General features: G+C 38.9%; 1 protein-coding gene across 2 annotated transcripts in view; it reads right to left on the bottom strand.

The window, feature by feature from the left end:
* Positions 1-859: 859 nt before the first annotated feature.
* CSRNP3 (cysteine and serine rich nuclear protein 3) overlaps positions 860-25,935 on the bottom strand; it is a 98,784-nt gene continuing 73,708 nt past the window's right edge. For both annotated transcript variants that reach the window (XM_055398243.2, XM_055398244.2), the window contains exons 3-5: positions 20,707-20,966; positions 5,289-5,585; positions 860-2,764 (exon numbers count right to left, since the gene is read on the bottom strand). In XM_055398243.2, the coding sequence (XP_055254218.1) occupies positions 1,712-2,764; positions 5,289-5,585; positions 20,707-20,966 (1,610 nt within the window). In that variant the 3' untranslated portion in view covers positions 860-1,711. The remainder of the gene's footprint in view (positions 2,765-5,288; positions 5,586-20,706; positions 20,967-25,935) is intronic.

The following is a 25,935-nucleotide window of genomic DNA, read 5'->3' as shown; positions in this document are numbered from 1 at the left end:
AAACATTTTTAAATTCAGTGAAATAAAATAGTATTTTTTAAGGACTTGAGATCTACAATGTATTTATATCTGTATTTCTAAACATCCAAGTCTAAGAGACAAAAAATAAGTAGTGATGCAGTCACTGAATAGCAAGGCATGTCCACATTTCAAAGAGGCATAAAATATGAAATGACATAACAATAGAAGGTCAAGAATATGAAACAGATTTAGCATAGTCATATTGCATTGGAACTAAAAAGTTAGAACACACTATTTAGTTACCTAAACTAATTTACAGGAAAACAGGATCTTAGAAGTCCTCCGACGAACCAAGTGCAGATAATCTAAAGGTGGGGAGTGCATGTTTTATTTCTATCTGTCCCCTTTTATAAGAGAACATGAGGTAATTAGAAAGTATTCAATGCATTCTGGACTGTCCTGCTAATTGTCCCAGGCAAGAGAAATCAAAATGCTTCAGAAAAGTAAGGCCTAGTTGAGTATTTGGGTAGAGGCCCCCACTTGAGTCAGCTAGTCACTAAGTGTAAATTTCATCAGACACTCATTTTTGTAGAGACGGATTGATCACGCTGTAGAAAAAGGCTGGTTGCTGAGGCTGTGTCTCTTCCATGTTTTGTGAGCCTCCTCTGCTTTGACCGAGTTAGGTCTTGAGAGTGGTGAAGGAAAACTGGTCATTTTTCCTTCATAAAGTATCATTGAATTGATTCCTCTATTTAATTCTATGAACCTTATAATACTTACAGATTAAAAAAAAAAAATTTTTTTTTTTAATTTTTCATCTCAAAGAGTTCTTAGTCCCCACCCCTCACAAGGTACCATGAAGGGGCACTAAAGTGCATTTTGATGCAGGGGAGTAGAGTTTGAAGGTGCTGTCCAAGCTAAGAACCAAGATGATGGTGTGTTTAAAAAAGAAAGGCAATTCCTTCTACCTCCATCTCTGGAGTCAGCTGAGGGAGGGCAATGAACTAGGCCCTCACCAGAGGATTGTCCTAACTCTTAACTTTAGAGAAAACTGTGTAAGGACCTGCACATACAGACTCATTTGTTTGTCCCAAATAGCAAAAATAGGCCTATTTCACCCTTAAGAAAGTATTTGCAAATCTGATCAGACATGATCATAAAAACGTGAATGGATTCCAGAGGCAATCCATGTGGGCATGCTCGGTGGTACTAACTATGCATCTTCAGCTGAAAAGAACATGCTGCAGTTCATTTTCATCAGAATATGACTTCTAGCTACCATAAATAAAATACACATGGGGCAATTAAATCTTTTTCTTACAATAATAACTTTTACATTAAAAAGTCACCATCATCTTCAGATATATCGAAAATTAGGACTCTAAACCTTATTTCCCAGTCTTAGTTAACAATCTTGCACAGGCCCGATAATCCAAAACTTGGAGCTCTGATCTACACAGCTTGGCAGGTTTCACACAGTTTGACAGGTAGGCAACTGTGAGATACGCTTTTTTTAAAATTAGCATTTTCTATCAAAACAGTCTGAAATCATTTAAAATCCTCATAGAGACTGCATTTGTGCAATGGCACAGTCAAGTAGCTAGAAAGGAGAAAACAAAATACAGTCTGGAAGCTTCACCACGGGCCAAGTTTTCTTGGTCCTCAGTTGAAACCACAACGAGCCCAGGAAATCCAATTAAATACAGCGCTTTAAATAGGAGAAAAGCTGGTCCTAGAATAACTTAAACTACTAAACAGGGACAGTCTCGACCACGGGCGATTTGATGCACTCTTCGTGCAATCTACTCTTTTCTGCAAGGCTCAAAGGATCTTCAGCAGGATGCTCTGAAATGTGACTGTCACCATTCATCGCAGAGACAAATCCTTCCTGGGAGGGGCCTTTCAAGTAGGAGTGAAATTCCACTTGAGGATGACTGGACCTGTGTTCGGGATATAAGCTATTGCAGGGCACGCCGCCGTCGTTTTCCGAAGAGGAGCAGCAAACGATGACCGAGGGGTTGGCGGCTGGGTAGTGGGAGGCGCCGTAGGCCTCTTCGGCTTGCCGGGCGTAGTCCACGAACTGCTCCGGGGTCATGGTGTAAGGCACCAGCGAGAGGGTACCGCTCTTGACAGTGTCTCTTTCCGGATAGTTCTCAGAGATCTGGTTGGGAGTTCCTGGAATGTGGCTATCTATTTGGTAATAGAGGGTGGAAGAGTTGGCATAAAAAGGCGCGTTCTTTGCGTGGCTCTCGTGGACGGCGGTGCCATCGGAATAACAAAGGACGGAAGGAAGAGGGACCACCTCGGCGTGGGGACCCAGACCTTCCACGAAACTGTCCCCTTTCTCGTCGTCGTCCTCTTCCTCCTCCTCCTCCTCTTCCTCCTCCTCCTCCTCGGACTCGCTGGGGGCCAGGCTCTGCGTGCTGGAGTCGGTGACTCCGCTGCAGAAACTGCTGCCATCCTCCTCCTCCTCCTCCTCCTCCTCTTCCCCCTGGCAGTCTAACTCCTCGGCCGACTGCAGGTGCAGCACGGCAGCCTGCGGTTCCGTTTCAATCTCGAAATTGTCTGCGAGAGCATATTCGACGGAGTGAGCCACCGGGCCCATGGAACTACCGTGCGCGCTTATCTCCCCGTGGCAGCCGTTCAGCGCGGGGATTTGCTGCTCTCGGTTTTTCTCCAGTTCAAGTTTCATTATTGTGTGCAAAAAGTGAGTCCGGACGCGGATAGGATTAAATTCAATTCTACCTGCTGTGTTACTACATCCTTCTTTAGTGCAGCCACAGGGGAAAGACATTCGATCCACCTTGGGAAGAAGAACACAGATTAGCCCCCCTGCAACTCTTAACAAATCAAATAAAAATCCGGTACCTCACGGCAAACCCTTGGAATCTGGGATGACAAACCCACTTACACCAGAATAGATGACAATCAAACAGCAAACAGAAACAAAAGGGGAAGTGAAGGCTTAGGACAGAAGAGTTAAACTAATTTTAAACCTGTGCTCCATATAGAAATGAGCCGATGGTATGGTTTTAGTTCATTTATCCCTCCTGTGCTTTCTTTACTTCTGTTTCCATCCTCCCTTATACCTCTCTCCTGCCCACTAATTTCGGTCCCCCCTTCCCCTCCACCAAAGTGCTTCTCTCCTTTTCCTGAGCTCTCTTTTTTCAGCAGCAAGCCCAATTTTAAACAAAGCTCACATGCCCAATTTTAAACAAATTTACTGCCCTCATACCTATCTGCTATTTTTAGTCTAAATAACATGACACTCCTCACACTAGCCATGAGTTTTTTCTTTTTGTATTATAAAATGAACTTCTCTGCCTGAGACACCATTTAGTGTTATGCAGCCTGATAATTCACTCGCACTAGTTCACTGTCTTATCCTTTTGGGTCCTTGGTACTTGATGCACTGTGGGGGCTGCGATAGGTATGCACATTCATGACTGTGATTGGTGGACTCCGGTTTAGTTGCTGGCTCCCCTTCCCCGGTCCCTCCCTTAGACTACAGGCTTCTCTAGAGAAGCTGCTTATTTAATCAATACCCCTGAATTACTCCAATAATTGGACTCTGTAGATAGAGTGATTGGGTTCAGCAAGGGCTGTAAGACTGAGCTCCTCACTCAGGTGATGAGTGGAATTCCGGGCATCCCAAGGAACGCCTAAGATATGCTTTCTGTCTTAGACCCCATCTGTGTGCAGACCAGATTACAGGCAACAGGGAAGAACTTGCCTTTCTTGCTACCTTATTCAAGTTCAGGAATTTCCCATGTTACAGAGAAGAAAGCAGATTCGATCCCTATCATCCTGGCCCCAACAAAAAGCAGTAGCAGATGTCAGAGCCAGAATCTAGAGCCGCTTTCTAAGCTGTGATTTCCTTTTCTGTGAATCCACCTCAAGCAACTGCTCAACTGATGAGAACTGCCTTCTCCTTTTGTCTGCCTGAGGGCTTTAACTGAAAAAGTTAAATTTCTGCGTAAAATACCACCCCCTGTCTAATCACATAGCACCAATGATACAGATGGATAGGAACCTGAGAATTATCTAGTTCAGGGGTTGGTAAGCTTTTTTTTTTTTTTTTGTAAAAGGCCAGAGAATAATTTTAAGCTTTGTGAGTCATACTCTCTCTCCAGCAAATACTCAACTCTGCTGTAGAGTTATGAAAGCAGTTATAGGAAACATGTAAACAAAAAAACAAAAACATGGCTGTGCCTCTATAAGACTTTATTTACAAAATCAGGTTGTGGGCCAGATTTGACCTGTGAGTAATCATTCCCCAACCCCTGATCTAGTCTAGCCCATTCAGGTCAGAGGTGCGAAAATTGAACCCAGTAAGCTTACCTGACTTGCCAGTTTCACATAGTCGCAGAAAACAGAGCCAGGAAAACTCAGTTTTCTGAAGTTCCAGTCTAATTATTATTCCACTAGTCTGCACCACTTCTAACCAATCATCATTTTACAGCCCATGGATGGATTAGAGAATGCAAACTCAAATGGTGGGGATGACATGATCTCCCTGACTGCTTGTTAGAAGCCAAAATGAGCTCGTATAATAAATGAATCCAAGGGGAAACAATTTCAACTGATAATTGCAGCTTGGATTGCCTTTCACACTATGTCATATATGTATATATATATTATGTAATATGTGTATGCTGCTGCTGCTGCTGCTAAGTCACTTCAGTCGTGTCCGACTCTGTGCGACCCCATGGACGGCAGCCCACCAGGCTCCACCATCCCTGGGATTCTCCAGGCAAGAACACTGGAGTGGGTTGCCATTTCCTTCTCCAACATGTGAAAGTAAAACGTGAAAGTGAAGTTGCTCAGTCTTGTCCGACTAGTAGCGACCCCATGGACTGCAGCCCACCAGGCTCCTCTGTCCATGGGATTTTCTAGGCAAGAGGACTGGAGTGGCTTGCACATTAATATATTATATATACACATACACATTTAATATTATGTATACTATGTATATAATACATATAAATATTATATATACAAATAATATATAATATATAAATAAATATATGCGTGTATAGGTAATACAAATACATAATATATAAAATATTTTATATATTGTGTATGCATATATTTACATAGATATATATATGCATGTTTATATAATATATATTATGCATAAGTATATATATTACATATACTCATAAATGTCATTGAATTAGTATTTCTCTCATCTTGAATCATGTGTCTTGCCTTGCTTCAGAGTTTTTTCCACGTGTGGGAAACTTCATTATATGTAACACAACTGCCTCTTTAGTGGGTAGTGTATAATGTCTTGCCTTTGGGTTCCCTGAAATCCCAATTCTTACCTGACACTTAATGCCTGCCAGGCTGCAGGTACATGTTTCTGGATCACAGAACACCCGGCAGTCACAACCACAGTCCTCTCGAGACAGGCGGATGGCCCTCAGCTCATGCTTTTCCTCCACATCAATCTTTTTAACTCCAGAGGCCCGCAGCAGTGCTCTTCGTTTTTTTGTTGGCAGGGGTTGAAGAAAGAAGTACTCATCCACCTCGGTATTGTCTAAATCGATATCATCATCAGAAATGTCATCCACAGTAAGAGTGCTCGCTTCTTCAGATTCCACGGTGCCATTCTTCGTCATCTAGAAATACAAAGCAGCAAATAAGAGACTTAGCAGGTTTGAAAATCCCCACTTTTGCACTTGGTAAGAATGAAGTTATTATATAACACTATGTCCCCATAATCCATAAGTGTTTGTGGAAAGGTGTGGGAGATTAAGAGATCTACACTTCCATTTATAAATGATTCATATGGGGTGAAAAATAAAAAACAACAACTGTGAGTCAAATCATTTCCTCTTACTTTTCTCTTTAGAGAAGTTACAGGAAGGCACACGAACATATCAAAATGATAGGCTTTTATATGGAACAAGACCTGTTAATTGAAACTCTTAACCTCCTAATCTAGGAGCTACAGTTGTTGGAGCTTTTAGCCAGCGTGATGTGAAACAGGCCAAAGGTTACAGATGCCCATCAGTGAAAGCTATCTTTAGACTCAGTTCATGATGGACATATTTGATGTTGGGGTAAATGAGTCCTTGTTCAGAGGTGATAGCATCTTAGTAGAAGCTGCTGCCACCTAAATCAGCAAAACATGTCCTTGAAACAACAACTCTGTTTTTTGGGCTCCAGAGAAGCCATGTACTTGGAAATAAAGTTTTGCTGCCCTGTGCTGTTGGGATTACAAACATGGTTTCTCTACAGAATGTTCCATGAACGAGGCCTTGATATGAAGCAGCCAATCAGGTCAGTGTGCTCTCAGTAAGACAAGAGCAGATGGCAGTGAGGCAGGCTCTTGCACACAGTACCCAAACAAACTCTGCCCTCAAAGGAGTTCATAGGAGACTACCCACAGCAGTACCTTCCGCAATAGAGCCTCTGTGGGCGGCTGGGTCTTATACCGTAACTGTTCTCTTCTATGTATATTTCTTTTCTAAATTAATTTCATTCATCAGGAAACCCAGAGTCAGTATTTCACTTCTTACTGCCATATCACCTGTACATAACATGTTTTCTTCATAGAAAAGCATTTAGAAAGAGACACTTTCTCTGAATATGAGCAAAACATACATTCTGAGAAGCAGCACAGGAATAAATGCAGAAACTCAGTAAGGGACTATTCAAGGAAGTTCTAAATAGAAGTTTTTGATTCTTTAGCTTTTCAATGCATTACTTTATGGATTTCATTAACTGTCATCATTACTGTGCTTTCTGATCTTAACAACAATTCAGTTAATACCCAGTTAAAATACCTTGGTGACTCCAGACATCATTTTCTCATCTTCATAGGAAAAACTCTGACATTTAGAGAAGAATATTTATTACTGACCAAAAATCCCAAACTTGACAACTTGACAACTCTGAATGTATTGAAAAACAAATAAAAGGTTGATCTTTGCCCTCAGGTGGAGGAAACAACACAGTAGCAAGTGTGTGTGTGTGTGTGTGTGTGTGTTGCAAAGAGTCCCTGAAATACATTCTCAAAAGCTGTTGATTATATAATTTTTTTTTATTTCAGAGCTTAAATCTGTGTTCTAACAAAGTTAGACATTTCCTTTTATTGGGTTTTGCTCCTTGCCGTGATCTGTAATTTATTACCTTCCTTGAAATTTCTTTATAAATGCATTGGTTAAGCTGTTTTCACTTTTCTTTGATGTCCACTAATAGGATATTACTTTGTTTGGCTGCTATTAGCACTTTTGTTCATTCTTATTTGCCCACAGAAGCATCTTTCCATCTGTAAAGATTTGATTTTTGAAGGAATTCAAGTGTATAATTGCCTAACATATACTCAATCCTCTGAGACAGGTAAATCTGCATTAACCAACCGGAGGGTTACCTTCCCTATTTGGTCATCTCTGTGGCATTTAAATTATGTTTTCATTAATTCCTGGCTTGTCTATGTGAACTTCATCAAAATTCTGACCCCGCAGCACATGCAGGACACCCAGGACTCAGCATGGTTCATTTCAGTGCCTCCTTCCTACTTAATCTCCATGCGCTATGATATTCATGCTCCCTGTGTAGCTGGTAACACCACAAAAACAACAAAGAACTTCATTTCATATTAACAGGGTTTGATTTAAAAAAAAAATAATGGCGGCAGTCATATAACACATGAAATCTAAAAATCAATGAAAATAAGCAAACATTTTAAAAACGTGAAAATTTTTAGGACAACATGAATAACCCAACTGGCATCTAAGAATGAAAAAGAAACAACTGTATCTCAAATAAACTACAGATGATGCTCATTCCAATACCACATGATCCACTGATCCCATTCCCGAGCATTTATCTGGAGAAAACCATAATTTGAAAAGATACATGCACCTCAGTGTTCATTCATAGCAGCACTATTTACAATAGCAAAGATATGGAAGCAGCCTAAATGACAGAAAACTGATAAAGAAGATGTGGTATGTGTATATATGCGTATATATATATATGTCTGTGTGATGAAATACTAGACAGAATGAAATTATGCTATTTGCAGCAATGTGAGTGGACCTAGAGATTATCATAAGAAGGGAAGTAAATCAGACAGACAAAGATAAACATCGTATGGTATTGCTTACATGTGGAATTTAAAAAAAATGATAAAATGAACTTATCTACAAAACAGAAATAGATTCAGAGACAGAAAAGAAATTTATGATTACCAAAGGGAAAGGAGAGCAAAAAGGATAAGTTAGGAGTTTGGGATTAAAATATACATACTACTATATATTATATAAAATAGATAGCACAGGGAACTCAATATCTTGTAATAACCTATGATGGAAAAGATTCTGAGAAAGATATATATATATATATATAAAACTGAATCACTTTGCTGTGTACCTGTCACTTAAATTACAATAAGTAGTTTCATTTTAAAATAAAAATTCAATTAAGAATCTACAAATCCTTGATACAGAGTGCAAACTATTTTTAATCTTGTTCAAGAACACACAAGCACTCTAATCAAGATTTTCAAAATCTCATATTATCACTGAAGTGGTCTGGCAAGGTTTTTCCTCACCTATCCAATATCATCTCTGCCATTTCCAGTGAAGACTGGAACTATTCCAGTTCATCTAGTTAACTGGCTTGTCTCCCCTCCTCACAGTCTCTGGCTTGTGTGTAACCACTGACAGGTACTATTCTCTGCTGGCCCCTCGGAAGTCTTTCTCCAACTCTCTCCTCCAGGATATGCCCATTTGCACCTTTAAAACTCAGGCCAAATCTACTGAGTTTAAATGCTCTTTTAAATTAGAGTACTGCATACATTATTTCCAAATACATTTTCTATATTAGAGCAATGAAGAAATAAGTCAATGAGCATTTTATTTCTGTTCACTAACTCATGTTCATTTCGCTTTCAAGATCTAGCGCAACAAACTCTGGGGAGTCTTGCAAGATTTCCTCATCTGTTTTTGCTGACTCCTTTACCCCATGACCCATCATCACAGGAATATTTATTTTGTACAATTGTTTCCTCTCTGACATGAATGATACCTTTAAATGCCTTTTTCCCATCAAAACAGAATCATTGAATTTTCAGACATTAGTTCATCAAATGCAGCCTCCTTTATCTTATGCATTCCTGAAGCTCAGACTATTAACAATTACATCTTCTCTAAGACATGCTTATAGAATCTAATCCCCTGACTTCTATTTTAGTATGCTTTTCCCTGCATAAAACAGATGGATTCCAAGTTTCCAATGGTACCTAATGCAGTATGGGGACTATTAATATAATGTAGAATTAAACCACAATGTGTCTAAAAAGTTCCTTTGTTTATAAAAATAAAAGCATACAGAGTAATGAGCACATTCAAAAAAATGCTCTCTTTTGAAGTTGATTCCTTAGAAAACAATCTGTATCTTGGACCATTTCTGGCTCAGTGCTGTTTTCCCAAAGAATGCTGCCTTTCCAAGAGCTCAAAGAAGGTTTGCCAAAATATGTGGTTTAAGGAGACCATCAAATGATACTGACCTTCAAACCTGCTTTTGTGTGCGTGTGTGTGCATGTGAGTGTGTGTATGACAGAGAATGAGAGAGAGAGATTGGAGTTGGGGTGAAAGGTGAGAGAATCAGATATGAGATAATAATAGCAATATGAATAACAATAGTTTTGAATCTGCATGTCACTGCTTCAAGCACTTTATCAGCATAAGCTCACTGAGCATCACAAAATATCTCATAAAGTAGATATTAACATTAGATTGTTTAACTGATGGGGAAACTGAGGCACAGGAATGCTAAATAACCTGTCCAAAATCATAGGCAGTGAGGTATGTACTATGTCAGAATCCTAAATATTTAACTCTGCAGCTTGTGTTCTCAACTGCTTTGATAATTATTTAGATACACTCTTTTTATATATTTAATATATATTCAGTAATCTTTTGTGGTTATTTTACATTAGGGTCTAGGTGTGTTGGTGCACAAGATATGGGTCTTGAAATCAATGGATTAAAGAGAAGAGGAATCTAGTAATTTTTGAAGGCGGGAGGAGAAGGGAACGACAGAGGATGAGATGGTTGGATGGCATCGCTGACTCAATGGACATGAGTTTGAGTAATCTCCGAGAGTTGCTGATGGACAGGGAGGCCTGGCATGCTGCAGTCCATGGGGTCACAAAGAGTCAAACACGACTGAGAGACTGAACTGAACTGAACTGATAAAGATTTCCTAACTGAACTTGGACACAGGGCACTGAGACCATGTGGAAGGGGCAACTGGAGGCTCAAATGGTAAAGAATCCACCTGCAATGCTGGAGACTGGCGTTTGATCCCTGGGTTGGGAAGAGTCACTGGAGATGGGAAATGGCAATCCTCTCCGGTATTCTTGCCTGGGAAATCCCATGGACAGAGGAGCCTGGTGGGCTACATCCATGGGGTCACAAGAGTGATACAACTTAGTGACTAAACCACCAGAAGTGGCATCTAGTGGTGGGGCAAGTGGTGGAGTGAGGAGGTTAAACTTCACATCTAAGCTTGAATCTGAAGATGGAGTAGCAGTTAGCTGAACAGGTGGAGGCAGAAGGCAGTCCCTGCTGAGCAACAATAGCTTTAAAGGCCTGAGATGGGACAGAGCCTTCACTGGCCTACAAAATACCCAGACTAGGTGAACTTGTATGGCATCCCTTCCTGTCTTGACCCATAAGCAAAAAACAAAAAGTAGATAAACAGAACGTTTTCAGAAAGTAGCATCCCCCTTCCTCCGCCTTAGCCATCTTCAGGTGATAAGTAATCTCTTAACTCATAATTTGATTTAATGATCCTTATCTTATATTTATCTCATTTATGTGTATGTGTGTTTACACTGTATTGGAAATATCTCAAGGGATGCTGTGTGTGTGTGTGTGTGTATTTGCTTTGTTTTAATGATGCTACTTAAGATAGGACTTAATTCCTTGAGCCACTGTGTAAACTTGTCCAGACTCACTCTACAAATTAAAGGATTATAGCTTTTCTTAAACAGAATTGAAACTCCTTACTTTTGCAATTCTATCTGTTATGTACTGATAAGTATGAGTAAACAGTTTCCAAAGCCCAAGAGAGTAAAAGTTTTGCCCATCTAAATATGTTTGAGGGATGGGACATGTTACACATTGCTTCCAGAATCAGCAGAGTGATTCTTAGACTATCCTGAATCAAGGACCAGATGGGATGGGGGAGTGAGTGGGATGGGGGATTTGTGAGTGGGAGATTGTCAACTCAGTAGTCAATTTTTTTTTCTATATCATGTAGTGGACATTTTATGCTGTAAATTCCAACAAGATGAACTTTTTGATGAATAAGGCTTGAAGAAACTAATTTAATGTAAAATAATTATAGCAAGGGAAACAGTACTGAAAATGTGGATCGACCATAACGCTAAAAACAAAACAAAAACCCACTAAAATAAAAACACTTCCTTTCAGTGGTTTAAAGTGTTCTTAATAATAAAAACTCCTGGTTATTACAAAGTCATTAACACATGTATCAATGATAGTGGCAATAAGAATGTGAAAAAATAATTCAATTCCACAAACACAGATTACTGCCTATAATAATGAGGATGATGTGGAGAATGACCCAAGCCATCATATATTGAAAACCAGGTACTGAACTCTCTACTTTATATAAATTATCTCACCTGATTTGCAAACAATCCTAGGAAGTATTTTAACAGTTGAGAAAATTGGAGCAAGGAGAAGATAATTTGCCAAAGTCTAGCTACTTAGATAATTGGTGATTGTACTGAGAATCAAACTCAGGTTTGGTTTGACTCCAAAGCTTGAGCCAGGCTCACAAGACCAGTTTGGAGTGAAAATTCTTAGAGTAATATTAATAGAAAACCTGTACAGAAGAAAAGAGAAGGATATGGTTGCAGTTATACTCCAAGAGCTGATCTCAGTGCTGTGGGGCAGGAGGTAAGAGAGCAGAAAAGCTTCCTTATAGCTCATTCAGAAATTTTAAAAAATTTATGATTCATACACAGAGAATAAGAGCTCAAAAAAGAATACAGGAAGCCAGCTGAAGATATGACATTCTCACCAGTTAGCATTTCCTTTGAGTAATCTATTTTGTGAGCTTGTGGAGGTGTTCTTTCTAATAGACATGCCAGCAAAAGAAGCTAGTCCAAGTGATAGCTACCACTGTTGAACTCATCTGTTACTTTTGATTCTCTCAGCTGACTTGTAACTCATTTATCCTATGCTATATGCTTAGTCACTCAGTCGTGTCTGACTCTTGGGACCCCATGGACTGTAGTCCACCAGGCTCCTCTGTCCATGGAGATTCTCCAGGCAAGAATACTGGAGTTGCCATTCCCTTCTCCAGGGGATCTTCCCAACCCAGGGATCGAACCCAGGTCTCCCGCATTGCAGGCTGATTCTTTACTGTCTGAGCCATCATCGCTTACCCTGGGGGGGCATTTAATCAGCATAGTATGCTGCCTAATTTTGATATTAGTTTTGGAGATTGGTTTTATGTTTATCTCCCTCATTATAATGGAAGTATGTTGAGAACAAGGACCACCAGCTACTAGTCTGCTAGGGAGATGACGGTGTAATAAATATGATAGAGTATGGTAAGTGCAACAAAATATATGAGCAAGTTACAAAAGCAGTGGAGAGGAGGAAATGACAGACAAACAAAATGGGAGGGAGATACAAAGACACAAAGTTGAATCATTTACTTCCCGTTCTGATTCCAGTCTGTATCAAGGAGAAAAATCTTTAAACAAGAAATGGGAGAACAGATACGTTAGGAAGAATTTCATGTAAAAAAAGAAGGTGGGAGATAGTGAAAGAGTGCCCAGCAGTTTTATGTAAGAATCCTTAGGCCTGGGCTATTCATGTTTCAAATCAACAAAAAAGTTGAAAGTTATGACTGCTCTGTCTAGTATCTGCAAAGAATCATGGGGAAAGGAATTAAAAGGTAATCAAAATGCAAGTGAATTATTATTTTTAAAAGTGCAAATTCTAGATAAAATTCCAAAGCAAGATGATTTAAAAAGATGGTCTCTGTTCAGGTGAGAACAGGGACAGTGACTATTAGACTATTGCCTGGGCTCACTAGGGAGAGAATGTCCATTTGTCAAATTAAAGTCCACGCAGAATCTTAACCTATTAAACAAACAAAAGTGAAAAAGGTATCCAAAGCCCTGACCCCATGGAACATAACTGGAAAACCAGTGATCTAGTCTTGAGATTCTCTGACCAAGATTCTTATGTTCTAGACATGGAAGGATGGAATACCAGCTGATTAATAAGGGTATGGTTGAATGTATGGATTTTAGTTAGTTGAAATGTTGAAAATATTTCAAAGAACAGGGATACTTAGCTTCTTTGCACCACCAATAAGGCGTGTGCTGCTTAGAGATCCTATTGGCAGTAGAGACCAACCTAGGAAAGGAATCTCCATGAAGGTCTCCATGGAGTGGTGACAAGGACCCTCAGAAAGGGTATCATGAACTTGGCCCTGTCTTGTTAAATGTAGTTTTTAAATAATATCTTGGATGGATAACTAAAATGCAGGTTAGCACATTTTTCAGATGACAAGATCAAGTTCATTCAAATAAAAAACCCAAAATTTTATTGCCTGCTCTCTGTACACCATGTATACTACTAAAGAGGATTCTTACCCAGGAGATGTTAAAAAGTTTTAATTTTCATGGTGATGCAGACCTGATTTACCAGGCCTGATATGCATGTTTGCTTCCTTGTCTTTTTGTTGTTGTTGTTTTACTTACCACCAGCATAATATGAACAAACAAACTGATTAAGATCCAAAAAGCTCCTGTACCTTTAGCATATACCTTGTGGACAGAGTATCTACAGCTTGGTTAGCAGGGAATGTAACATATTCCTATGCCCTGAAAAAAATCCCATCTTGAGTACAATGCCAGATCAAGTTCCATAATTTTTAATTGGAGCATAAATGCTTTATAATGTGTTTGTTGCTGCTGTACAACAGCATGAATCAGCTTTATGTACATGCATGTCCCCTCTCTCATGGGCCTCACTCCCACCCCACCACCAGGTTCCATATTTTGAGGCGGACATTAATAAACAGCATTATATTCAGAAGAAGTAACCAAGGCTATAAAGTTTCTGGAAAACAGGAACGTTAGAGAAAAGAACTAAGGGTGTTTAAATGTACAGAACAGAGACACATGGAGCCCATTTAACCTATTGTCAAATATTTGCATGTCCATCAAGACTGCTTTAAAACACCTGGAGTTGGAGAACAGGGACAAGATTTATTCTATGTCTCTGGAGGCCAGAATTAGGGTCAGAAGGTATAATTAGATGATAGCAGGTTGATCAATATGAAAAAGAGCTTTCTAACAATTAGCACTACAAAATGGAACGGGCTTTCTCAAAAAGCAGTGTGTTTATATATAGTAGTATATATATATATATATATATATATATATGTTAATCCCAACCTCCTAATTTATCCCTATCCTTCTTTCCTCTTTTGTAACCAACTATACTTCAATACGTTTTTTTTTTAAAAAGCAATGTGCTTTGGGTTGCCAGAGATGTGTAATAAGAGGCTGGATGTACATATCTGCATTTGTTTACCCAAATACACATAGGATATATATCTGATGAAAGGAATTCCTGGTTACATATTCTGAGTTGAATAAATAACCTGGGTGCTAATGTCTCTGGCAAACCAAACTAAAACATTCATATCACTTTGATGTTCAGCCAGACCTTACAGTATAAGTCTTTGGCTCATTAGTTGTTAATTGTAGGTAGCAATTTGGAACCAGATTCATTAAGTTTGGCTGTTTTGTCAGCTGATAAGAATTTCAACAACCTGAATTTACAATGAGTCCTTGGTTTACATATTACCTCAAAAGTCACCAGAAAAGATGATAGTATCAACAAATAAGACATAAATTTTCCATACATTCCTTTATTCTTCCTTCTGGTTTAGACAAACATTGTCTCTTTAAGCAGAGGCTAATAAGCGAAATGAATCCAAGAGTGTGCTGGTAAATATTTAATAACTATGTCTCTGAAAAAAAAGGGAGGGGTGTTTCTAATGTGTTGTCAAGTTTATTGTGTTTGTCTAATGTTGCGTTTGTTTTGTGCTTGTCAAGTCCCACAATATGACTATTCCCATCATTGGTGATTTCAAGCTACTGTGGGGGAAGAGATGAATCCAATCCACTTCAGTGATGAATTTTTATAAGCTGACTCCAGAACACCACTGCATGAATCCCACATATTAATGAGAAGAATCAGCCAAATGGATGTCTCCTGAACTAGAAGATCACTGTTTATTGCATAGGAAAACTGTAGAGATTTGATTACATATGCTTACTGTTTCCACTTAAATAAAAATGCCAGCATTTTTGAAGGAACCTATTCTTAAATGTATTGCATTTGTGCAGGGCTGAAGCCCAGCCTCTCAGGATGCACCACTTTGGTTAGGTGTATTTTCCCTGATCCTCTCAAAATATGCTGCACATATGACATGGCAAGTATTTGGGAAGTCCATGTTTTCCATTTGGTGTCGGAGCAGGCCTGCACTGAGCAATGCATTCTGAAGTACCGGTACTATATAAGCTTTTGAGTAGCCTCCACAGAGGCTGACAAATAAATTCTGTACAGAGTTTAAAAATACCAAGACCAGCACACTCTGACCCATCTAGTAAGAACTGTAGTATGAGGAAATAGTTAAAAACATATCCCTAAATTTGGAAACTATAGGTTAGAGATACTTGGCGTCAGTCATCTCTCACAAACCTCTAATGACTTCTATCTGCTAGAGCATTTAGGAGTTTTACTTGAAGGTTAGTTAAATTATAAGACTGTTAAGAGGAAACAAGAGGGCAGGGATGGAAGACTGGGCGTGAAGGTGGAGAATTATAACACTGCACAGGTGAATTACTAACTGAATAAAGCACAGTCATAAATCTAAGACTCTGGGTGAAGGAAATTTAGAGACATTTTAAAGTTTGCTCATTAAAGGAAGAGTTACCATCGGGCAACTCTTTTTTTTATGAAGAAAGAGAGCAAACAACCAAGCATTACTCAAGGAACACATGTTAGCCCCACAATGTAGAAACAGCTTTGACCTGAGAAAGGAGAGGAAGAACGATCAAGGTTGAGAAAACATTGAGAAAAAGAATCCAGTGAAAGTTGTGAAAACTAAGTTACATTTCCTATACCATGGTAATAGAATCCAGAAAAACATAACACCAGAGGCGAATTCAATGCCAAGGTTCTTTTAAAACATAGAAGCAGCCGCCTAATGGATTTTACAGATACACGTGAAATGGGAATAAAGGCTAATGTAATTGTTCAACAGTGTGGTGCAGATGATGAAATCTAAGTACTTAATTTGGAAAAATGTGTAGTATTAAGATGACTGCAATGATTACTGTGAAGAGCATGACATGTCTGAATGGGCTTGACAGGGGAAAAGAACTGTACTCTGTAATTTAGAGATCTAAAGCTAGTTATTTCTTCTAGAAACATGTACTTTATTCAATAAGCTTTCTCTATTAATTGTTTCTAGACAATGTTTGGAACAAACACCACCACCACCAATAAAGGCACACTTGAACCGCCCGCCCCAAGAAAACTGGATTAGTTCTACAAATATAATTATATATATTACTTCTCAATATATCAAACTCATAATTAGACCAAGATGAATCACTGAGAAGACATTTTACAATGAAAAACTAAATTTCTATCCTTGTTTCTGAAGTATTTTATTATAAAGAAACACCAAAACACATGTCTGTGTTCATTTTACTAATCTTAAGACTGTCATATGGGCTTCCCTGGTAGTTCAGCCGGTCAAGAATCCACCTGCAATGCAAGAGATCCCGGTTTGATTCCTGGGTCGGGAAGTTCCCCTGGAGAAGGGATAGGCTACCCACTCCAGTATTCTTAGGTTTCCCTGGTGGCTCAGATGGTAAAGAATCTGCCTGCAATGCAGGAGACCTGAGTTCGATCAGTTGGGAAGATCCCCTGGAGGAGGGCATGGCAACCACTCCAGTATTCTTGCCTAGAGAATCCCCATGGACAGAGGAGACTGGCGGGTTACAATCCATGGGGTTGTGAATAGTCCGACATGACTGAGCAACTAAGCACACAACACAAGGCTGTCATACAGAGTAAAGTTAAGTCAGAAAGAGAAAAACAAATACTGTATATTTGGAATCTAGAAAAATGGTATAGATGATCTTATTTGCAGGTAGAAATAGAGAACAAATGTACGGAAACCGAGAGAGGAAGGGGGGATGGGATGAACTGAGAGATTGGGATCGACATATATACACTATTAATACTAAGTACAAAATATGTAACTAATGACAGCCTGTAGTATAGCTCAGGAAACTACTCACAGTGCTCTGTGGTGACTGAATGGGAAGGAAATCCAAAACAGAGGAGATATGTGTATACATATAGCTGATTCACTTTTCTGCACAGTAGAAACGAACACAACATTGTAAAGCAACTATATGCCAATAAAAATTAATTTTAAAAAAAGGCCCCATTGGAGGAGATGCCATTGTATAAACTGATTCACTGTTTAGAACCTGAGACACCCTGGAAAGATACACAGGTAGAGTGGTAAGAAAAACGACTCCTTTATGTCCTGGAGCTTTTATTTCTCAGGTAAGTAGGAAGGAAATGAACCAGTACCAAGTCCACTGAGTTTCCTGGTGTGTTTTATCTGGTCTCCATAGTGAAGGCTTTGGAAAAAGTTTGACACTGAAAGCTTTGCAAAGTGGTTTTTTTTGGTCAGACGCTCCTTCTCTCTCTTCCCTTAATGGGCAGTTCACTGTCACCCACAGAGGACCATCTCCAGGAAAAACCAAAGTGGCAAAGTTTATCCTTAATAATCCTCCCTTTCTTCTTTGGGTCTCTCTCTCTGCTACTGACCCTCTCTAGCTGCTTTAGCCAAAAAATGGAATCAATTTAGTCACATTCTGTTGCTTATCCCAGAGGTGTATTTCAAAGCAAATGTTATATTGAAAGTGAAATCTCAAGTGTATGATTGAAAATTTTGGATCCGTAATGTTTTTGGAAAGCTAATTTTAGATTTTGGATAGCTAAATCTTAGGCAAACATAGTCAATGATATTTAAAAACTCATAAACGTTAATATACATTTCCTCCATTAATACTCCTCATATTTTTTAGTCAATGAGTCAAACGTTGCTTTGATCTTTTATTAGTTTTCTGTGAAATGTGTTTCCCACTTTCTGAATACTTTCAGTAGGCTTAGATCAGATCACCTTAGAATCCCATTCATTATCTTTTTGCTTGGCATTCATTTGAAAGGAGTGATGATATCCAATGCCTTTTGTTTATATCTTCACCAAAATGGAAAGTTGCATGTTTTCAGTTATCAATGACAAACCAAGGCATGACACCCACTCGGAAGATTGCCTCTTCAACTTGCAACACTAAGCACAATGACAAAAGTAAATCAGTAACAGAAGCCTCTTCCTGCTGCTTCTTCAGCTTGTTAGAAGGAACTCAATAAAAATTATAGTATCAGAATACATCACTGCCCAGTAAGGAGGAATGTTCCTGAAGGTATGTAGCTCCCCCAGTAGTCATTGTGTGTGTGCCAGAAAGGTCACCACAATAAATCTTCTGGTTCTCAGATAGAATTACAGTTCCCCACCTGTTAAAAACCACTACACACAGTACCAAACCCCAGACAGGGATGACTTCCAATAGGTACAGAGACTGTCTTTCCCAACACCTATCAGGGATAATCAATTAATTTTAGAATAGTAAGTAACAAGATAATAGTTTTCTATTGAGTGAGCCAGTTAACATCTTTGTGCTTCTTTTCCTTCAGGTATACACATGGTCTCATAATTTACCTATTCCAGAGGGTTTTTGTCAGGATTAAATTAAATAATGTTTATAAAACACCTGGCAAGTAAAAAAAATCCATCACTATTGTTCTGCCAATATTTGAGTTTGGAGAATGACTTCATCTTTTGAGTAAGGGTTACAATTGGTTTGTAGTGGGTTAGAAAAGCAGAGAGGGGATTTCAGAAGCAAATCTGAGAATTATTATTAAATTAGGCTACATTCAAAGCTATCATGAAGAACAGCAACAATAGTGACTTGTCACCAAAAAAATCTTAAGGGCCTTTCAATGAACTGTGTCAAAAATACCTCCAAAGGAGTTATGAGATTTGCTCTAGGCTAGGTTGTAACCAGCTTCTTTTAAGCAACTGTCTTCTTGCCCAGTTGGGAACAAAGCACATACACGAGGTGCAAAATACCTAAAAACAGGTGTTTTGAAACACACATCACACTTCTGCTAAGTGACTTCATATTGGCAACTAAAGGTACAGGTGACACAAGTGTGCTTATGGTATTTCTGCTACTTAACCAGTGATCCTTTATGTTAAGCATCCTGGATTATGTAAGAAAAATCTTCGTCTTTCTTCCTTTATCATTAGGTAATAACAGGAAGCCATTTACTATAAGCTGATAAATTGATGGATCAATACAAATACAAAGAGTGTCTGTGATCAAGGAAAAGGTTTTCTGAGCTGTGTTTCTCTCCACTTAATCTCTAAGATGGCAGAATGATAGTTATCTCTACCTGGATCCCTCACTGACATCACTTTAATAACTCAAAAGCCTCTCAGAATCACCTGGATTCCTTGTCATATTCTTGTCATTGAGAAAGGTACTATCACCCACAACCCATTCAGTTTTGCAAGCCAGAAATTTAGGAGTCATTCTTGACAGTTCCCCCACTTTCCTTCCAAATCCAACCCATCATCAAGGACTGTTGATTTGATTTCCTAAATTACTCCCTCTGTCCATCACTCTTCATCTCCCCTACCATCAGTGTAATCTAACCTACCATCATCTCTCTCCTGGACTGTTGTAATAGCCTTTCAACTGACTCTATAAGTTCCCCCGACATGGCTACCACTGCCCCTAAACCATTCTCAAATCATAGCATGAACCAGATCACATTATCCTGCCAACTGACCCCATGCCTAAAACTCCCACATGACTTCTGATGGCATTAGGATGAAGAGAAAAGCAATCTTAATCAGACTGGCAAAGCCCAACCCTATCCGCTTAACGTTACTCTACTCCTTCCATCTCTGCTCCAGACTCACGAGCCTCTGCGCGCTCCCCGTGCTTCCTCCTGACACAAGGTAACTCAGCGTTCCCTGCTGCCTGACCCACTCTTACCAACCCTTTCCGCCTAGTTACCTGTTCAGATTTCAGTTCAATCGTCACTTTCTTGAGGAAACTTTCCTTGATATCCAGCCCACATCAATTCTCTGTTACATACTTTCCTAGCACCTAGCAACTCCCCTTTATGGTACTTCATGAAGCTGTGATTTTGTCTACATGATTAATATTTTTCTTTTCTGTTAATATGTAAGTTCCAGGAGAAAGGGGACCACATCTATTTTTCATAGCAGTTAGCCCCAGCCGAAGCACAGGCTTTATGACCTAAATAAATATTTATGGAGTGAATAAATAAACGATGTAAGGGAAGTTTTCTGCCCTGTTTTCAGTGATGAGACTATATTGTTTTTCCTTTAAAAAAGCCTCAGCAGAGAGTCTGCTTGGAAAATATCCATTTAAATCTGCAGATCTAAATATGAAAATGGGTTAATGCAACCGGATTGAGGTAAGGATCGGGGGTTTGGCAAAAAAAAAAAAAAAGTGCATTTCTAAGGTTTTTTTACCTTTAGTTTTAGAGAATTCAGTTTTTCCTCCCTGAGGTGTTCTCTCAGCATCTCACGGTGGAGTCTCTCCTGCTCTCTGGCAAATTCGCCCAGGGTGTACTGGCGCACGCTGTTGTGGCGGTTGGACATGCCCAGGGTGCTGCCGCCTTGGCTGGGCACACTCGTGAAACCCTGCCTCCTGGTGAAGTAGTACACAGTGACGCAGCTGAAATGCACATTCTTGGTCCTCAGCCGCTTCTCTCTTTTGAGGATGGAGGAAGCTGAAAGGAAAAGAAACAACTCAGAGAACAGCCGCACAGCAGTTTTTGGATGAGGTGACGAATTAGAAAATGCCACTCGATGATCTTAAAATCTATGGTCAACCCTTTCTGGCTGGGAGAAACTAAAAATGTTGTCATTCAGAATTGGCACAGAATTTGCATTCCGTGCTTAGATTTTCTCCTAGCTGTGGTGGAGTAGACTTTTAAGTCCTCTATAATGGTAGTCCAAGCAAACTTTTAGGCAAGTTGCCAGTAGTCTGTGAATCAGTGGCAGAATTTAATTTCTCATTTCCCTGAACCTTTTAAGTTTTGCTTTTATGATTTTCACATGAGTTGCATTTTACTATAATCAGAAAAGACACATACTACAAACTCTTTGGCTCTCATTTGATATGGAAGGCACTTGGTGTGAAATAAATATATATTTTTAAATTTTAGAAAATTCCAAAATGCAATAAAAATTTACAGAAAAAGACTCAGTGGCACTATTTAGGCATTTTTACAATCTAAATCTAACCAAGTTTTCATCTGATGAAAACACCAATAAGTAACATTATGGACAGAGGGACTTTAATCCAAGTATACATTGAGAATATCAAAAACGTCAAGAGAACCTTTACTAGTAGGTACAGAGACATCAAGATGCACAGAGCACCATGGAAGGTTGACATGAACTCTGTAGTTGAGAGAAAGAGTTACACATTGACCTTTGGAAGTTGGAAGATATGCCGGTCTGTTTATTACTTTGGCCACCTCATGCGAAGAGTTGACTCACTGGAAAAGATTCTGATGCTGGGAAGGATTGGGGGCAGGAGGAGAAGGGGATGACAGAGAATGAGATGGCTGGATGGCATCACCAACTCGATGGACATGAGTTTAAGTGAACTCCGGGAGTTGGTGATGGACAGGGAGGCCTGGCGTGCTGTGATTCATGGGGTCGCAAAGAGTCGGTCACGACTGAGCGACCGAACTGAACTGAACTGAACCCAGTCTTATAGAATTTGAGTGATTTCTTTCAATGAAACAAAAAGAAACAATGAACCCCTGAGATGTTTTATATATATATATATATATATCAGCTAACATTTATGGGCTGTTCAAAGAACTATGCAAAGGACTATGCATGAATTATCTCATTTTATTTTTATGACTGCTTGAGTTGGAAAAATCCAAGCCTCCATTTTGAGGAAAACAATCCACAAAAGGTTAAATGACATGGCCAAGGTCATATAACTAGCAGTGGAAATGGGATTCATTATTCTAGAACCCAGTCTTTTAGCCATCAGGTCACAGTAGAAAGCTGAAATCAAGCTAAGGAAGATGAACAAGGCTAAGATTTGGTGCCACACTGCTTCTGGGAGATGTCAACTGCTGCAGACTCCAAAGATGATTTTTATTTGTAAGACTGTATAAACAATGAAAGAAAAGTAACTACAGGAGCACTTTCGATTTATATAAAAATATGCTTCTAAGGGAACAGAATGAACTTCCAAGTTCAGTTGTCTCATTTTCTCCTTATAAAACCTTCAAGCCAAATAGAGAGGTTGCTGTGATACATATCATTTTGAGGATTTATATATTCAATAAATATAAACCAGTAGTTTTCCCAGGCACTTTATAAATGATTGGATATATTGGTGGAAAAGACAGATAGTGATCCCTGCCCACATGGAGCTTTCATTTCCAGTGATGAGAAACTCAGAATAAATAGACTCAAATAGAGTAAAATAAATAAGACATTTGGGCAAGAATTTAGCTACCTCAACTTTTACTCCTCATTAATGCTTTACTTCTCCAGAAGAGACTGCCAGGGAGCAAATGCTTCCAGCGTGTATGTAGTTTTTCCAGTTATTCATGTACATGTTCACGACAACATACTTGTACTCCTGGCAGCAGTGACGATTTTCAACTTAGATTTAAAAGCTCTGATCTGCTTCATAACTGTAGGTTTAAATCATCTCAAAACAAAGAATTTTTCAAAATGTAAAAGATTTCACCATAGAAAGCAAAATTCAACTATCTGCCCAGTAATTTGCTACCTTATCTGACAACCTCATCCATCACCACCTTACAGCAGGCTAGAGCCTCTGCTTTTGGGGTGATAATCTTGGACTTACTTTGCTCTTCATATAATAAAAATGATGCCCTGAAAATATTATCTTTCAAGGCCATAACTTATAAATAAAATAAAAATATTTTAACGTACTCATTTAAAATAATTATTATAAACACATCTGATAATTTTCTTACTCGTTTTTTAGATAATTCATAGTACTCTACATGAATTTCCTTTAGAAATTTTTATTCAGATTTTGTACCTGCATTTTTAGATTATAAAAGAATTCCACCTTTTGGATGAATCTACTGTACCATCCTTTCACAAAAAGCCGTATTATACTTTCCCCAGAAAACTACTAAGAGGTTATTTTCCAAGGCTTGGAAAAAGACAACAGTGGCAGAGAGTAGGAGCCCTTCACCTGGGCTCTTGGCATTTCCAACATTGTCAAAGTACACATGGACTTATGCTTTTTCCTATCCACTACAGCTTATAATTGAAACATGCTTACACTTGTTTCAGCACTTGCATATGATAAGTAGCACTGTAGAAACATGATGAAAAAGCCTATAGAATACATTTTAAAGGAAGGCTTTGAGATGCTGTAAGATTAGCCTTATGAGGAATATTTGAAATGTGGCTTCCCTAAACTTAGGAGGCGCTCATGTCTCTCTTCTGATGATTGAACTGGAGCCCTAGAACAGGCCCTTGTGGGCTACCTCTTGCTTCCAGAACAAGTTTGACTAACAATCACAGAATGAAGTTATTAAACAAGAATCTGTATTTTTCAAACCCGAGAAAAACAGACGAAATTCACTCAGCACATCTGCCACAGGGACTCTGAAACCTCGATGATACACCTACCTGCTAATCTATGCTCTTTACAGGGTAACTGAACTCAACATTGTGTCTCTAAAGAGTTCAGGGTTCATTTTACTACTGCGAGGTCAAAAGCAAGGAAAAAAAAATGAAGGAGAAGGCGGTGTTCATTACTGCTTTAAAAAATAACTAGTCTGCTTTCATACGCAATGCTAATTTTTTGCTGCCTTCCAGCTCCTCTTCTTTTATCTCAGTCACCATCCTGCAGCAGAAGTGTCTAAGTGCAGTAGTATTATTTGTCCTAACCAGGACACAGCTCTTGGGACCACCATTATGGCTAGCACACCAGGATATACTGGTATAGCTGTAAAATCATCACATGTTATGGAGATAATATTGACCCTTGTAAATTAAAGGAATAAACAGCACAGAGTAACCAGCTAGCTATCTGCAGAAGCTACCCATCTTTTAAATGCTTTTAAAAATGAATGAAGAAGAGAGTTGAGAAACTAATTCACGATGCCAGGGTGAGAAAGTAAGTAGATAAAATAAGTTATACTATACATTTATATAAAGAGTTCATGCTCAGAGTGGATTGAAAACGGAAGCCCTTTGGGATTAGCAGATGCAAACTATTATATATAGAATGAATAAACAACAAAAGTCCTACTATATAGCAGAAGGCGCTATATTCAATATCAGGTGGTAAACCATAATGCAAAATAATATGAAAAAGAATATATATATTTATGTGTAACTGAATCACTTTGTTGTATAGCAGAAATAAACACAGCATTGTAAATCAGTGATACGTCAATAAAATACATGTTTAAAAAATGCAAGCCAAAGCTAAGAGTTGTACAGTGTGTTTTCAGGGCCATCCAAGGGAGCCAGTGCTCTGACGATACACATATTCTGAATATTCTGATCCTACAGAGAAGATGAGTATATCAAGATACCAAAGCTGCCTCACATCAGGCTCTAAGAAAATGCAACCAACCTTGCTCCATTTCTACACACATAAACCAACCTGTTCATTCACACTGGAATATAACTTCAAAAGTCAACAAGACTATCTGATGGACTTGTCAATTCTATTTCTTGCTGAAAATAATCAAGTTTGCTTTCAGGTTTATACTTCAGACATTGAATGCGTGTGTCATTGCATCTGAGATTGCCCTCTCTGTATGCACAGAGACCATCGTGTGTCTGAGCCTGTAAAACTGAAGACAAGATTCTGGATCACTGATTCTACTATAGCGCAATCATTCTGGGCCCAGTGCTTGAGGAGTAATTCAGTTACCCTCTTAATGCACATCTGGCTCTTTTAGTGTCAACAGCTATCAGCAAAGTCCAGATATAGGTGGAAAGGCAGAGAGCAGTAAACAGAACTATGCATTTTGGCTCTGAAGTTGGCACATGGAGGTTGAGAGTTTTTGGTCCAGTCTGATGTTAAACAAGGGGAAAATTGTGGAAAATATTAATTCTACCATTTGGGTCTTATGAAGTTAATAGTATACTTCTTTCTCCTATGCAGTATGTTCAAAAGGAAAATACCAGATGATTTGTAAGTCAATATTGAGTTTATTTTTCTTTTTTGTGTGGGGGGGGGCGGGCGGGCAGAATTTAGTAGATGCAAAGTGAGATTGTTGAAATTAGTTTATCTGGGTAAATCCTGGGTAGTAAAACTTGTTTTCTTAAATCATACAGGCCAAGTTAATCAGGGGCTCTGAAAGTATGTTGTTTCTCAGCTTTTGAAGAACAAATCAAGATCATATCAGTTATGAAGTCATGAAACCTAACTTTCAAACAAAAACCACAGTGTCATCAGAAAATATTTTGCATAGGAATTAACAATAACAGCTTAGATATTAAATCAACTTCCGATTGTTAAAGTTATTAAGATTTTTAGAAATATATGTCCTCAATCTTTCCAAGTGACTTCTACAAATCTCCTGTGATCATAGTTTCACATCTTCTCCGGCTTGACACAGTTGCCAAGATCGGCCCCTCTTGATCCTGGTGTCACACACACAGTCTCAGATCTTAACCACAGGTAAGGAGTGAAATGGATCTAGCAACCAAACAATATAG

Source organism: Moschus berezovskii, chromosome 2, assembly GCF_049115385.1.
Source record: "Moschus berezovskii isolate FMDL1 chromosome 2, NW_MosBer_1.0, whole genome shotgun sequence".
NCBI classification, from domain to species: Eukaryota; Metazoa; Chordata; class Mammalia; order Artiodactyla; family Moschidae; genus Moschus; species Moschus berezovskii.
This window is presented reverse-complemented; position numbering and strand designations above follow the sequence as displayed.